Source organism: Triturus cristatus, chromosome 8 (genome assembly GCF_964204655.1).
Source record: "Triturus cristatus chromosome 8, aTriCri1.1, whole genome shotgun sequence".
Taxonomy (NCBI): Eukaryota; Metazoa; Chordata; class Amphibia; order Caudata; family Salamandridae; genus Triturus; species Triturus cristatus.
In genome coordinates this window covers 74,181,948-74,197,916 of record NC_140591.1, presented here as the reverse complement: position 1 = coordinate 74,197,916, position 15,969 = coordinate 74,181,948, and the positions used below count along the sequence as shown (strand labels likewise).

The following is a 15,969-nucleotide window of genomic DNA, read 5'->3' as shown; positions in this document are numbered from 1 at the left end:
CCCTCTTGAAGACTTATGGCCCCGAGAGGGATTGCGACCTCAGCAAGGTCCAGGCTAACTCAATTGTACTATCTCCATCAACCATACAACGCTGGACGGAGATTGCGGTAATTGGGCAGAGTCCTCCACACAGTGTTTTAGAGGCCCCACCAAGGAAGGTGACTTCTTACCTACAGTATGGAGCTTCAGGGTTTGCAGGGTCTCCTGGGCAGAGGTGAGTTAGTATATGCGGGGAGGTTCTTGGTCGCTCTGTCACACTTACTCCACACACGGTCCTGTTACACATTCGCGGTGAGGAGGGATTTAAAAGGTAAGTGAAGGCATTGCTTGGGTTTGTACTCACCAAGCTCGAACCTGTCCTGCATCGGAGGTTCTGCATTAATTACCAACATATGTGGCGCAGGGATGTCCCAAAAACATCAAAAGACATGTGGTGCCTGGATGCAACTTTGGGGAGAGATCAGAGGGGAGTAGATGGGTGTCTGACCAACTCAGATAGCAATGAGACACCCATATACCAGAGATATGCAAAGCACTGGACCCATAATGGCTGCATCTTGATATGCATAAAGCTACTCACATTGACAGTGCCCAAAACACCTAAACTATATCTGCAGTAAAATTAGGTCAGATTGTGGAAGGTGTTATTGAGTCTCCATTGCAAGTTATTTTAAAATGAGGCAGTGCGGGCATCCGAGAGCTCGGTCACAGCGTCTGGCATGTCCTGGTAATATGGCTTGTATGCTATTAACACCTCTGTCCCGTCTCACGTCCTGCCCCTTACAGGAAGTGCTTAATTTGTAAATAAATGTGTGCCAGGGCCCACGTCAGGAGGCCACTGCAGCTTGCGCCACCCATTGCCCCTACCAGTGCTGCCAAGGACAGTGCCAACACAAGTACCAATCATCACATTCATCGCACACCTACAGGTGTGTTCCAGGCCCCCAAAGGCATAAGAGCGGCTTGAGCGGCAGGCATTAGTAATTTTTAAAGTATATTGAATTAATAAACAGCTGCTGTTGTGCAGATCTCTACATCAGACAAACTGTCATAAGGGCCAGTGTTGAGCACCGGAAACCATCGGCCTAAACAAGCACTGGAAATACCACAACCAGCATGTCGATGGGGGGACAAGGTGGCCACAGCCACGGAAAGGAAAGCCATGCATTCTCTCCACATCCCCTCTTTTCTCTCAACAACGTACCTCTCTTTCTACCCTTCACCTTTTGGCCTCACTACTTTCTTTACCATATCCCTTTCCCCATTCCATCTGCCTCTCTCATCCATCTCTTTATACTATACCTCTCTCTCCACCGCACTTCCTAGTGTCCCTCACCACTCTTCCTCGACCTTCAGTTATTTCCCCCTATTTCTAGCTCTCTCTACTTAGCTTTAACCCTCTCTCCTCACCTATCTTTAGCTCTTTATCTTTCATTACTGGTACCTCTCCATTATCCTTGTACCTTACATCGCTCCACACTGACCCATCTCTCTACCTACCATCTCCCCCCCGCACTTCTCACTCTCTTACTTCTCCATTCTTCTCTCGTCTCTGGCCACTTCTCTTCCTGAGGAGGGACAGAGGTCCCTGGCTGACCAGGGGAGTGGAGACTTGGAAAGAAGTGAGGAAGGAAAAGGCAGGAAGACAGGGATCACCTGATGTATTGGGGAAAATCCTGGGAGCAGCGCTTTGATTTTCGTTGTTGCAGAAGAAATGGAAGTTGTGAAGATACATTTGTTTGTGATTCCTTTCAAGCAGCAGTTAAAGCTACAATCTCAAGGGGTGCATGTGTGTCTTATGTTAACATGATGCTCTAGTCACTGAACATCTTTGCTACAGTGTGAGGAACAGGCTGGCCACACAGTGAACCCATCGCCGTTGCAAGAACAATACAGAAGGGATGGAAGCTCAAAAAGAAAGGGGTTCATTAATGCATGTTGAAGATACCCTCCGATGCTGTCTGGCTGGGGGAAGCCTCCACATTTGGCTGCTTTTACGAGCCCCTGTGTCTGGATGTTGAAGATATAATTTAATATTGTTGGCATAAGGTCTCGAAGTAGTTAAACACTGGCAACACATTTAAAGTTGTTCCTTGCAGGGGGTCCCAAATATATCTCCGCGAGCACACCCAAAAAGGGTCTTTGCGAGGAAAGCTATTCATTTGGGAAAGAAGGAAAAATGTACCATCTGCAGCTACATTATTATTTTACAGAAACGCAACAGAGCGACTGATAAATCAATGTTTATTTAATTTAAAAGTTATTTAATTGTGGCAATGTATCTGCAGTTGTGTAATTCATGTAGTAATTCAAGAATTCGCTCACTAAAATTATATTATTAAATATTAAACTTTTGTTTCCCAAAGAGAGCAGCCCAGCTGCATGGTTTAAGTGAGAATAGTGTGTTCCTTTTGTGCGGTGTGCTTCCCTGCAGGCATAAACATCACAATTCATGGCTGCACAGTGATGCACGCATATTTACAAGCAGCCCCGCTGCTACAAACAAGTTCTACTGACAGGAACAGAAAATTCATTTGTCTGTTCCACGGCTTTTCTCGTGAATACTTATTTTTTCATATTCCGAAGACTGGCGCCATCTCTCGATGAACCAATGGCGACTAATGGCATCTGGTGTCAGTTTTGCCAAAAGAGACGCCTCTTCGGTGTGCAATGTACGCGGAGTCTTCACGGCTAATCCCCCGTCAGCACGTGCCAACAAGGCTGTAACTCACGAAGAAGGCTGGCGTTCCAAGTGCTTGCACAGTGTCAATGATTGGCTGCAGTCCTCTTCCAGGTCACAGGTCAAGGTCTTCTATCGCACCCCAGCTGGGGCCCATTTTTACTTTCACTTTTAGTTTGACCGACAATTTAAATGCATTCTCCATTTCGTTCCTCATAATCTGTGCTACCTGCAGGGAAGAGAGCACGAGAGGTGAGTGGTTGCAATGAACTGACTGAAGACTCTTAGATTACAAGAGTACACTGCCAGAAGTGTCAGCTATAAACCTGCGCAGGCGCAGCATGCATACCAACCTGGGCCTGAGAGGGATACACGGGGCTCGCCCCACACCCGCTGCATGGTTAGTTTATGCTACCGCCGGGAGGAGGACAATCAATCAATCAGGAACTAGTATAGCGCGACTGCACACCCGAGAGGGTCTCAAGGCGCTGGGGAAGAGGAGCAGCTGGTCAGACTGGGTAGAGGATTATTTGAAGGACCTGGTCACGAGGTCCTTCCTGTATTGGGTTAGGGACGCGGATCGCCTGAGGTGGAGGGGCAGGGTGGGAGAAAGACCTTCCTCCTGTCCTGGTCTTGTGGATACTTGGGAGGATCAGGGTGGTCTGCCGGGTACGTAGAATGTGAGGCGGTGGGTCAGGTCTGCTGGTCCTCCGCCGTGTAGAGCTTTGTCGGCGTGAGTGAGGAGCTTGAAAGCGATTCTCTTGTTGATTGGGAGCCAGTGGAGTTGTTGGATGTGTTGCGTGATGTGGCTGCGGCAGGAGATGTCAAGGACAAGTCTGGCTGCGGCGTTTTGGACGTGCTGAAGTTTCTTGAGCTGTTTCCTGGTTACGCCGGCATAGAGTGCATTGCCTTATTCGAGTCTGCTGGTGAGGAGTGCGTGGGTGACCGTCTTTCTGGATTCTGTGGGAATTTATCTGAACGTCTTTCGAAGCAGGCAGAGCGTGTGAAAGCAGGTTGAGGAAACTGTTGATTTGGCTGTTCATAGTGCGCGATTAGTCCAGTCTGATGCAGAGGTTGCGTGCATGGTCCGTCTGGGTGGAGGGGGGATCCCAAAGTGGCTGGCCACCAGGAGTCGTCCCAAGCTGAAGGGGTGGGTCCCAGGATGAGTACATGGGTCTAGTCAAAGTTGAGTTTGAGGCAGCTGACTTTCATCCAGGTAGCAACGGCCTTCATTCCCCTGTGGAAGTTGGTTATGGCGGTTGTGGGTTCGTTGGTGAGGGAGAGGATCAGCTGGGTGTCGTCGGTGTATGAGACAAAGTTGAGTCTGTGGCTTCTCGCGATGGCTGCGAAGGGGGTCATGCAGACGTCGAAGAGGGTAGGGCTCAGAGATTAACCCTGGGGCACTCCAAAGGTGATCTCTGTGGGTTCTTAGATGAACAGTGGTAGTCTGACCCGATGGGTCTGGCCCGTGAGGAAGGAGTGGATCAGTCCAGAGCCTTATCGCGGATGCCAGCGTCGTGGAGTCTCTTGATTAGGGTGCAGAGGGATATGGTGTTTGAAGGCGGCCGAGAGGGCTAGTAGGATGAGGGCTGTGGTCTGGCTCCAGTCGAGGAGGGAGCGGATGTCGGTGGCATCGAGGAGTGTGGTCTCTGTGCTGTGGTTGCTTCGAAAGCCAGATTGGGGAGTGTACAGGACGTGGTTAATTTCGATGAACTCTGAGAGTTGGACGTTGATGGCCTTCTGGATGACGTTGGCTGGGAAGGGGAGTAGGGAGTTGGTCTGAAGTTCTTGAGGTTTGTCAGGTCTGATGACAGCTTCTTCAGCAGGCGGTTGATCTTGGCATGTTTCCAATCACTTGGGAATGTGGCGGTTTCGATGGAGCAATTGATGGTGGGGCGAGGCTGGGGGACGATGGCGGCGACTGCTCTGTGGAAGACAAGGATCTGTCGGGGCTCCAGAGTGGAAACTCCTCATAGTCTTGAACGTGTTCTGTGTTGTGAGCCGGGTCCAGCAGAGCAGTCTGTTGGGGTGCAGATTAGTTGTGTGGTCGGGTCTAGAGTGTCGAAGTGGTTGTAGAACTTCTTGATCTTGTGGTGGAAGAAGGTGCTGAGTTTGTTGAAGAGGTCTTGGGAGGGAGGGGCGTCTGTGGTCTCACTGTTGGGCCTGTCGAACTCCTTGACGATGGCAAAGAGTTCTTTGCTGTTGTGTGCGTTGCAGTTGATTCTGTCTTGGAGGGCAGTTTTCTTTGTGGTTTTCAGGAGGAGGTGGTGTGTGTTGATGGCGGATTTGAAGGTCGTGAGAGTTTTCGGGGTTTTGTTGTTCCTCTATCTCTTCTCGCGTCGTCTGCAGATGCGTCTGGACTCGTGGAGGGCCGGAGAGAACCAGCTGGCGTTCTTGGAGTGTTGCTTGCCTGATCTTTTCTTGAGGGGTGCCAGGGAATCGGCGCAGTTGGAGATCCATCAGTGGAGGATGCGTGCTGCTGTGTTGGTGTCTGTTAGCGTTGGTGGAGTGGCTGTGCTGAGGGAGTTGACTAGAAGTTCTTCGGTGGCCTTGGTCCAGCTGCAACGGTTGTGGCGATGATGATGATGGTGTACAGAGGGTGTGGCGAAGGCGAGATGCACGCAGTTATGGTCGGTCCAGGAGAGTTTGGTAGTGTGGCTGTAGCTGATGTTCCCGCTGGCGGAGGAGACGGCGTCAAGCATGTCAGGCTGTGTGAATCCGATGTTGTTGAGGTACTCCAGAAGGGAGGACGTGTTCTGGTCACTGGGGTTGTCAATGTGGAAGTTGAGGACAGAATCACTTTTGGGAGCTGTAATGTCAGGGGGGCTGAGGCGACTCTGTCCTAGATGGGGTAAGAAAGAGGCTTCTCACTCTTCTAGTGTGCCAGTAAGCCATGTATGCTATATGTCTTACAATGTACAGAGGGAGGGGATGGAATCGGGAGACTGCTGGAAAGGGTACACGGAGTCCAGATATTTTTGAGGGAGGACCAAATGCAGTTCATTTTGGGGACAATATTTTCAGAGAAGCAGATGAGTCTTTCATATGGCCTGCATCCTTACATGGTTAATAGAGGGAGTAAGATTGCCTTCATTTACCCTGGCTATTGGATGGCCGGGAGATGGCTGGCAGACACATATTAAATAAATCATGACCGCTTGTATATTGTACTCACTTTGTCACAGGGGACACAGGAATTACTTATAAGCCATGCAGTGCTTCATTTAGAGGCGAAATAGGGCGTACGTCGAAATGCACAAGTTACTTACCTTTAGCAAAGGTCTTACTGGTAGATGCTCTGCAGATTACTCACTTTTTTAACAGCACTAGATGCCAGACAAAATCCCGAACGTTTTCCTGCAACAGCTTTCATGTGCCAGTAGGAGGAGCCATCAGTCGGTAACAGCCTCATTCTGCCTCCAGAAGTGACGTGGGCCCACATGTAGGCGACAACCATGCACACCAACATCATTTTATAAAGGCAACTTCCACACGTTTAGATATGAAGTGACTGGCAAACGGATGGTAACAATATGAAGAAACTAAAAGGAGACCTTTTTACCTATCAGAGGTCCAATCCACATAAGTGGGAAGAGTGCGGGTCAGAGAGGAATCTGCGGTTGGACAGAATATTCATCATAAAGAGCAGTACCGAAAGTAGATAACTTGCTCTTCTTATGGATACCTCTAATCATAGATTCTCCAACTTTTGAATAGATACCAAAGCGGTACCTGAAAAAGGCTTTGAGGACTGGACTTCACAACAGGAAGTCCAGCAGAGCAAAAGGACAAAAGTACCCTCCCAGTCAATTTGCCAAGAGAAAAAAATGCCTTGATGGAGTGCTCCATCTTGAATGTGTGTTTCTCAATTGTCCTTCCATTCTTCGCAATGGCGAATTCAATGAAAAGTTGGCCATCCACATGTTTTCCTCAGCTTGATCGATATAGCTGCTAACGGCTCTCTTGTGGCCCAATTGGTGACCCCTCTTCTCATCCTGACAGAGAAAAGAAAGTGGTGAAAGTGATGGACGTCCCACATAGAAGGGCAACATCACTTTCGAGACCAAAATACCAACATGACCGCAAAGAAGGTGATATTAGGAGAGTGCACTGACAGCGCCTGTCGCTAACCGACATGACACAGGTGCCTGTAATGAGAAAACCAATCTTAATGGTCAACATCCTGAAATAACAACTATGCATGGGTTAAAAAAGGAGTGCCCATAAAAAACGTAAGGATCAAGATATCGCAAAACTGTGGAATAACAAATGGAACAGTAGAGAACATGTAAGTGAGACCTTCCTGAAACAAATCACAGCAGGTGACTGAACAAAGAGGGCTGATCAGGCAATTATAAGTAGGCCGAAAGGGCCATCAAATTACAATTAATGGTGCCCACAGCAAAGCCTTGCCGGTCTGTGGACGGAACAGATGGAAGTGTATCAGAAAACTTAACCTGAATCAGATCGACTCGGTGGTCTTCGCACACAGGGACAAACTGCCAAGCGACCAGAACGAACAAGTTACTTACCTTCAAATGCTTTTTCTGGTAGAGACTTTCTAACTGCAGATTCCTTACCTCAGACTACTCCCAGGCCTCAGACTTGATGCAGAAAATCTTGTGCCGTACCTCTGCTTGTCAGTAGGTGGCATTGACCAGCTTCATGTCAACGAGGTCTGTGTTGGAAGTGACGCTGTGGTACCCATATATGCGCCACCCTGGCTCACTGATATCAGTTACTTTCATGACAATTTTCACAGCAAAAACACACGGCTACAACTGACTGTGACCAGTGTGTAGATATCTAACCGGCTTTAGGGTGTAGAGTCTGATCGCAGAGTCTCTACTAGAGAAAGCAAAGGTAAGTTATTTGTTCTACTGATCGAGCCTTCTAACGTCCATCCCCTTACAATAGATACCCAAGCAATGCCTCCCCAGAGTTGGGGCTGCGTCTAGGCTCAGACTAGAAGGACCTGGAGGACCGAATGGGCGAAATGCCCACCTCAACGGAACAAACTGTCCAAACACTAGTGCTTTGTGAACTCAGAGTGATGCCCACATGGTAGCTTGGATCGTAAACTTTCTGGACAGCTGGCAAGCGGGCAAAATCACATCCACCATCATTGCAGCAGGTTAAAGCTACTTGGCTGGTTTTACACAATCTCCATTCATGGAGGCATGGGCTGTAAAGGTTCTGGTAAATCTTGCCCAATTGTTGGAACAGCAGAGGACAGATGCTCAGACTCAGCAGATCAGATTAGCAGAGCCTCCAAGCGCCGTCCAGAGTTATCAAGACGAAGTGAGCACAGTCCTGCTTGGCCTTCTTGTGAACCCGTCAAAGCAGTTGCAGGAATAGAAAGGCGTAAAGGAGCATTTATCCGTTTTGACGGCTGTTTTCAAGTAGTGTTATTTCTTGGCACAAAACTCTGTTGACTATTGTTAGTAGATAGGGTTTTTTGTTAAAAACCATGCACGTTTGCATGGGAACACCTATATATCCCCCATGGAATGCCCCCTTGATGCAGACTAACGCAAAGCTTTGCACTGATTTGCGTTACTTTCAGGCAACTTTCCAGCACGAAACACGTTTTGTGCTGGAAAGTAAATAAAAAAGCTAAGATTTTGTACAAAGCTCAGTACAAAATGTTTGTTAATGTGGGCCATAGTGTTCTCAAAATATGTTCCCCCTTGGCGAAGATGCCTTGAAATACCTCTGGGGGCAGACACCACTTATGGTCGGCTAGATAACACCTGCTCAGCTCGTCCTCCTTGGCAATAAAGAGTCTGCCAGATGATCGTCAGTGGAATTTCAGTGATGGTCTAGCCAGCTCTTCAGCTTTGTCGCTTTAGGTGGGAAGGGTATGCCCAGATCTGGGTCCCGTGCTCACTGCGCCACTGGATTCAAGCTAGCCTGGCTGATGCCCTGAAACCGGTTCCAGGATACTTGTTTCCGGTCCAGGGAGGATCTGGCTTGGCAGTCGGGCTGGATTGTTCCCATGAGGAGTAGGGTCAAGACTGATTTGCATATGGCTGGGTTCAAACTGGGATTGTGTGGTGGGCAAAATAATGATGGATTACACCCAGATTTTTGTGGCTGGGGGAAAATCTTTGCAATGTTCAGCATTCCGTCCACCATTTTCTCCTTTTGCTTTTGTTGCCCTAAGTGGGAAGGGTATGCCCAGATGTGGGACCCATGCTCACTGCACCACTGGATTTAAGCTAGCTTGGCTGATGAGGGGTGATCGCTTCTCCTATAGAAGAGGTGTGGACAGATCAAGAGGGAACAGTCATTAAGACTGCTTCTTGTTGCCCTCACACACCCCTAGGGATGTCAAGCTTCATCATCAGGCGGGTGTGCGTCATCGGGCTGGCGCTGCAATGCCCTACAGGGCCCCCGAAGGGTCACTTTAGCGGAGATATTTTAGTTTGTTTGCAGTCGGTATGAGTGCTAGGGTGTCCAAAGTGGGGAGAATAGTGAAGTGTGGTTGTGGTGAATTAAAACTGACGAGGAGATGCTAAACACATCTTATTCATAGACTCTCCGATCAGATTAAAAGACTAAGATTGTAAATGCTACTCATAGGTTCAATGATGTGCCCATGTACTTATTGTAGTTTTGTGTGGGTCAACATATTTCACACCTCTCTGGTCTATATAAAATCTGTGGCGCTTCTTCAGGACCTGGGAAAAGGTTGAATAATTTGCCCACTTTATTTTAACATGCTAGGTTACTTATTGCAATACCACATGGTGGTTATGTTGCCTGTCAGAACCTGTACAGGGCATCCCCAGCCAAAAAGCAGGGAGGCCTTGAGGGCCAGATGGATGGTACGCAGCTCCAGGAGATTGATGTGGTGCCCCTGCATCACTGGAGACCAAGGAGCTCTGATCTCCACCTCGTCCAAGTGGCATACACATCCTAGAGAGGACACATTTATCATCACAAGGAGCTCTGAATAGGCCAGAGAGAAGAACCTGCCACAAGTCATACTGGAATCCTTCATCCAACACTAATGGTTCCCGGCTGCCTCATCTGACTCATGGATGTTGTCCGTGAGTCACCCCAGAGTGCTGAGCTCATTAAAGGTCAAGGTTCCATTGCAGAGTCAGCAATGGGCATGAGGTGCCAGCAAGATGGACGCGGTGAGCAGACCAACAAAACATGTCAACCCAGGTCACAACCCAGGAATGAGCCCGAAACATCAGAATACTACTCAGAGTATCCCAGACTAACTGTAGAGGTGGAAAGGCTGTGAAAGCAGCTGTGTCCAGAATGATGCCTATAAAGAAAATCTTCTGTCTGAAGGTAGCACTTCAGCTCGTTGACTGACCACTCCAGGGATGATAGCTGAGATTCCCTCTAAACACGGCCATCCACACATTGACAGCTCGGGAACGTAGCACTGTATGAAAACCAGAAACAAATTCTATGTATTCATGTTTTATACTACTGTATTGCTGCATGCTGTGGTGAACCGCTGAAAATGTGATATGCAGGGGCGGAGCTTGGCTCGCAACGAAGATGGCTGCTTGAGCCTCGGGCTCCGGCACGCAGCACCTTAATCCTCCACTAATCCTGCCCTGCACTGCTGGTAATCGTCGCGAAGGAGGAGACCTGCACACCGGGGATTGGTGAGCGATCCAACGCTGTGAGCCCTGGGCTCGGTAACGCTGCTGGGGCTGCTCGACTGACGGCGGAGCTCGGGGCGGCGCAGGGCCGCCGATCCCCGGACACTGGTGAGCGCACTGGCGGACTTGCGTCGCTGTGCGTGCGGCCCGGATGCTGGATGGAGCGCGGCCCACCCCATCGACCCCACTGCAGCGACCCAGGCTCAGGCATCGCGGCAGGTGAGACGCTGAGGGGTCAACGTGAGCGCTGCCTTGGACCGCTGTAGTGCGGGAATAGCTCTCGAATCTGCTGGCACCTGCGCGTCTTACACGTTCCCGGCCAGGAAGAGCCCATTGACGAGGACGGCTCGGCATCCATTGACGGATGGGCGAGGGGAGTCTGGATCTGCGCGCACCTTGGACGAGTGCAGGGAAGCAGCACACCGAGGGCATTGAACGCGCACCCCAGGGCAGCTACAGTTGGAAATCCGCTGAAGAGTCCTGCCAGACGCAAGCCGCCTTGATACGGTGCGACGGGAGTGACTTCGGGACACAGTCGGGCGGTGACCGCCGGAGCAGCGGTTGGGTGACCCGGATTGGGCGGAGAAGAGTTGCGGAGCAACCGCCCATGGTACTGGGGGGACGGCGCCCCTGGAACCGCTTGGAGCTGTTGCTGCACGCACTGAGTGTCAGGGTCTCTAGCAGCGACGCTCCAACTGCCAGGAATCCAAACACGTATGCCCTGAGACTACCAGTCCCGGCGGGCGTTGCGAGAGACGTTTCACGTGACTCGCGCAACGCCCGTCGCGGACGTCAAAAGGGCAAAGGTTGACTCCTTCGGAGCCGATAATTCTTCCGGATGAGGACGCCTGGAAAAGAACACCGCTGCACTGGAGATAATCACCGTGGTTTCAGAGAACCGGACAGCGAGAAGGCTGCGCACCCCCTCTTAGACAACCCAACTAACGAGGTAGGCGTGTTGTAGCCATTTTCTACCTTCGCTCCTCCGCGGACCGAGACCCGAAATCAGTGGGTCTCGCGGAGGGGAGCGTTTGGAGTTTCTATACCCTGGAGCCAGATTGCCCCTCTGTTGGAGAAGACCGCAACTCGAGGGTGTCATGCAGAGGAGCGTTTCTAGTATTGTGGTACCTTGCCCCTCCAGAAGGGCCTCATAACCCCTCCGTTGAAGGAGGTCCATTCCGGAGCTCAAGCAAGGAGGGAGGGGGAAGAGCGTGAGAGACTCTCAGCCCTGACCTTCTCTGAGTGGCATGAGATCACTATCAACCGAACTCTATTGGCAACTGTTATTTGTTCATGGAATGCATTTTGGGGCAGACATACTGCCAGTATGCATGATTTCTCCTGTGTGGCATCGTTGATGCAGAGTTGATACAGACAAAACCCAGTAACTGGCAGAAGCCAGGACGTGTAGCAAGTCACGTACCAGCAGCCAGTCCGCATTTTATGTTGCTTTTCTTGTGTTTCATCTAGATAGAGGAGAGAGCCTCAACATGAAGGGGTGGTGTCAGCCTCGCTGGGCATAAGAATAGTGCTTCATACACAAGTGGGTATATGCATAAGTGGAGCTCAAACGACGACGTTACACCCGCATCGGGTCCGGGGACCCGGGATTGTAGTTTGGAGAGGCCGGGTGGGTGGGTTTACTGACGAGGTGTGAGACGCCGCACGGCGGTAGAATCCACGATGGGCAAGTCTGACAAGTCCCAATCGAAACTAACATTTGAGCAGAAGCGCTCCAAACCCCAGGCCCCTGCTGAGGGGGCTGCAAGCAGCGCAACCGCCCCGCCGGAAGAAGACCATGATATTCGGGGCTTGTTGCTCTCCATGGAGAGAGGATTGCAGAACGGTATTACCTCCTTGGGTGCAAAGATTGATGCTCTCTCATACAGAATGGATCGAATGGGGGAGCGAATTGACAAACATGCAGAGAGACTAGACCAGTCGGAACAACGGCTTGCGGAAGTTGAGGACCACAAGAAGCTTGGGCGTCTTATGCAGGTGTCACAGGATAAAACGGAGGACCTTGAGGCACGTACTCGTCGCTGCAACTTGCGCATTACGGGCCTGCCGGAGACGACGCCAACTGGTAGAATTAAGTGCTTTGTGGAGTCGCTGCTGGTCGAGCTGCTGGGACGGGACGTGTTCTCAAATATGTTTGTGGTGGAGAGAGCGCATAGATCCCTGGGACCTAAGCCCCCTCCAAGAGCGCCGCCGTGACCAATCATAGCGAAACTACTGAACTACCGAGACAGGGATGCGGCCCTCCGTGTAGCAAGGGAGAAAAAGACACTGGCATATGAAGGGTCGAACATCTCGCTCTACCCGGATTTCACGGCCCGCGTGCAGGAGGCCCGGCGGCAGTTTATCCCAATTAAAAAGCAGCTACGGGAAATGGGACTGGATTATGCGATGCTGTATCCGGCCAAGTTGCGAGTTAACAGGCAAGGGAAAACCCATATCTTCCTGGACCCAAAGGCGCTGCAGAAGGCGTTGAAAGACTGGAATAAAGAGCGGAAGCGGAGCCCAGAGAGACAGTTGCAGGGAGCAGTGGTGGGGAGTGCACTGGAGCATCAAGACTGAACCTGGATGGTCGGCAAGCAAGTGTTGCAGTTGTCTTAACACCAGGGAGTTCAGGGGGTGGGGGTGGAGGGGGGAACTCAGTGGACAAGGTGCATACAGTGAAGGATGGCTAGACACTTGCAGAAATTGTTATACTGCTTGCAAAATAGTCGGGCAACTCTCATAGTGGCGGCGAATTTAGGAGGGTGGGTTGGTACACAGGCCTAGGCTTTGGCGGCAACCACATTACGCAAAGTGTATGGTGGGCACACTAGCAGGGCGCACGTTGGGGGTCACGAAGAGACGTATACAGTGTTGCAATCCTTACCTGGCGGCGGGGCAGAGATTTGCATGCTGCGCTCGGAGGTCGTGACCGGGTATAAGGGGATATCCCGTTATAAATTGAGGACTGAGCGACCTCCGCCCGCGAGTACATAACACAACTTTGGGGGGTTAATTTGTTCAGGGAAGGGCGGCGGGAGGTGTAGGAAGTCCCTACATGGGATGCGGCATGGCCGAGTTGTGGGAGGTCTGCTGTGGGAGGGGGGGGGGGGGGTAGTGGGTTTCAGTTTCTTATTAAGAGGTCCGACTGTCAGTATACTATATTGCGTATTATTCATCATACATGTCACATACAGTACTCAGTGGTAGACGCTACGTGTTACAGACAGGAAAGTAATGACTAGTAAAACCGCTTTTCGGGGACCGCTTGATTCTCTAAGAGTGGTGACCTGGAACGTCAGAGGCCTGAATGATCATCAAGCTACGCAAGGTGTTACACTACCTCAATAGACACACCATTGACATAGCCTTCCTACAGGAAACGCACCTCCCAAACCAGAGCCCCATGCTGCGCACCAGAGGGTTGTTGGGAAATACACATGCAGCTGGTTTTACAACTCATGCCAGGGGGGGTAATGACTTGGATTAACCCTAAGTCGGACTATAGGGCACAATTGCTGTCAGCGGACAGCGGAGGCAGGTTTGTGCTCTCGCGTTGTCAGGGTAGGGGTCTAGACTTCTTATTGGTTAATGTTTATGGCCCAAACTATGACTGCCCGGAGTTTTACACTACGCTAGCCCATACAGTTAGGGACTGTGGAGTACCCCAAATTTTGTGAGGAGGAGACTTCAATATGGTCATGAACCCGAGCCTCGATAGATCGGGAGGCCCGGCTAGAACGCAGACAGCGGCAGCTAAAATAATGGGAAGGGAAATGCTCTGCATGGCGCTTACGGATGTGTGGAGAACACTTAACCCTACAGAAGGGGGCTTTACGCACTACTCTGCTTACCATAACCTACACACGCGTATAGACTACTGGCTCGCATCAACATCTCTTATGTCACAGGTTCGTGCGTGCCAGGTTCTGCCGCGTACCCTATTGGATCATTCCCCTATATTGTTGATCTTAGCTACACCTAGGAAGACCATACCTCCATTTACATGGCGGTTTCCCCCATACTCTCTGCTGGGCCCCCTTTTTATTGGTTCAGTGGATAGCTTCCAAACGGTATGGGAAATATTTAAGGTCTACATTAGAGGGGTGGCCATTGCTAAGCATTCTGGAGTGCTTCGCGATATTCGGCAGAGACTGTCGACATTGGAGCGCAAACTGGGGGAATTGGAGGTCAGGCAACAGTCTGATACAGTGAATGATACAGCGGAAGAGTTGAAGGCACTGTTAGCGGAATATCATGAGGCAGCAGATGCGGAAGTGCAGCATTTAGGGAAGTACGCCACGGCCAGGGTGTATGGTGAGGGCGACAGGCCTGGCTCAGTACTAGCTAATATACTAAAAGCCCGGAGGGGTAGAGCTGCTATTACCAAGATTAGATCGGACGAAGGGGTGCTGCTAACGGAGGAAGTAGACATAGCAACACGCTTTAAGTCGTATTATGCTACTCTCTATGCTACACGACAGACTGATATGGAAGAAAGCATACGGGACTACCTGGATCATATTCAGTTACCCTTCCTCACCAATACGCATAGGGAATTTCTGGCCCTCCCCATAGAGAAGGATGAAATTCTGGAGGCGTTGGCTGGCATGAAGGCGAATAGCGCACCAGGGGCGGATGGCCTCACGGTCGCTTTTTACAGAACCTTAATAGACCTCCTGCTCCCCCATATATCGGTGCTGTTTGATGATATGTGTGTTACGGGCCAAATGCCACAGTCTATGCGAGAGGCCATCTTGGTGGCTATCCCCAAACCAGGTAAGACACTGGAGGAGTGCAGTTCTTATCGACCGCTATCTTTGCTAAATGTGGATACTAAGCTATTTGCAAAGGTCTTGGCCACGCGCCTGGCTCTGCTCACTTCGGAGCTGGTTGCTCCGGAATAGGCGGGGTTTGTGCCCGGTAGAAACCTCACGTATAATTTACGGACAGTGTTTGGCACTAAGCAGCATGTACGGCGGGACTCGAAGGCCTTCGCAGTCTTCCTAGACATGGAGAAGGCCTTTGACTCGGTCGAATGGCCCTTCATGCGACAGGTCCTGACCAAAATGGGATTGGGTCCAGTCTTCTTGCAAATGATCGGGGTGCTATATAAGGGACCTACTGCGCGGATACGTGTAGGCGACCTGGTCACGGACGCTATTCCTATCTCCAGGGGAACGCGTCAGGGCTGCCCCCTGTCGCCCACACTGTACGCCCTGATAGCGAAGCCTTTGGCCTGCGCTCTCCGGGAATATCACAGCCTTTGAGGAGTGAGCTTTCCCTCCTACAGGATCGTGGTCTCCACATACGCAGATGACACCCTGCTATATGTCAGAGACCCTGAGAACAACTTGTCACCAGTGCTGCGGATGGTGGTGCACCTTGGGGCGCTTTCTGGACTGAAGGTGAATTGGACTAAGTCCATCGCTTTTCCGTTGACCCCGTCCACTACCCCATTCGGGATGGAATATCCGCTTCAGTGGTCGGACGACTCGGTAAGATACCTTGGGATACACCTACATATGGATTCCGAAGTAGTACTCAGTGAGAACTATGGCAGAGCCATTGCTAAACTAGAAGACGAGGTGGAGACCTGGATCGGGCTACCCCTGTCACTGGTAGGTCGGATATCCATTATGAAGATGGTCGTACTGC

The 15,969-nt window shown here is 50.7% G+C and overlaps 1 protein-coding gene across 4 annotated transcripts in view; it reads right to left on the bottom strand.

Annotated features, from left to right (window-relative positions):
- Positions 1-15,969, bottom strand: part of POLQ (DNA polymerase theta) — a 580,345-nt gene that overhangs the window by 65,229 nt on the left and 499,147 nt on the right. For 3 of the 4 annotated variants that reach the window (XM_085621029.1, XM_085621031.1, XM_085621030.1), the window contains exon 31: positions 2,228-2,909. The exons of the other annotated variant lie outside the window; for it this stretch is intronic. In XM_085621029.1, the coding sequence (XP_085477155.1) occupies positions 2,796-2,909 (114 nt within the window). In that variant the 3' untranslated portion in view covers positions 2,228-2,795. Of the gene's footprint in view, positions 1-2,227; positions 2,910-15,969 lie in introns of those variants that run through there. 4 annotated transcript variants of the gene reach the window in all.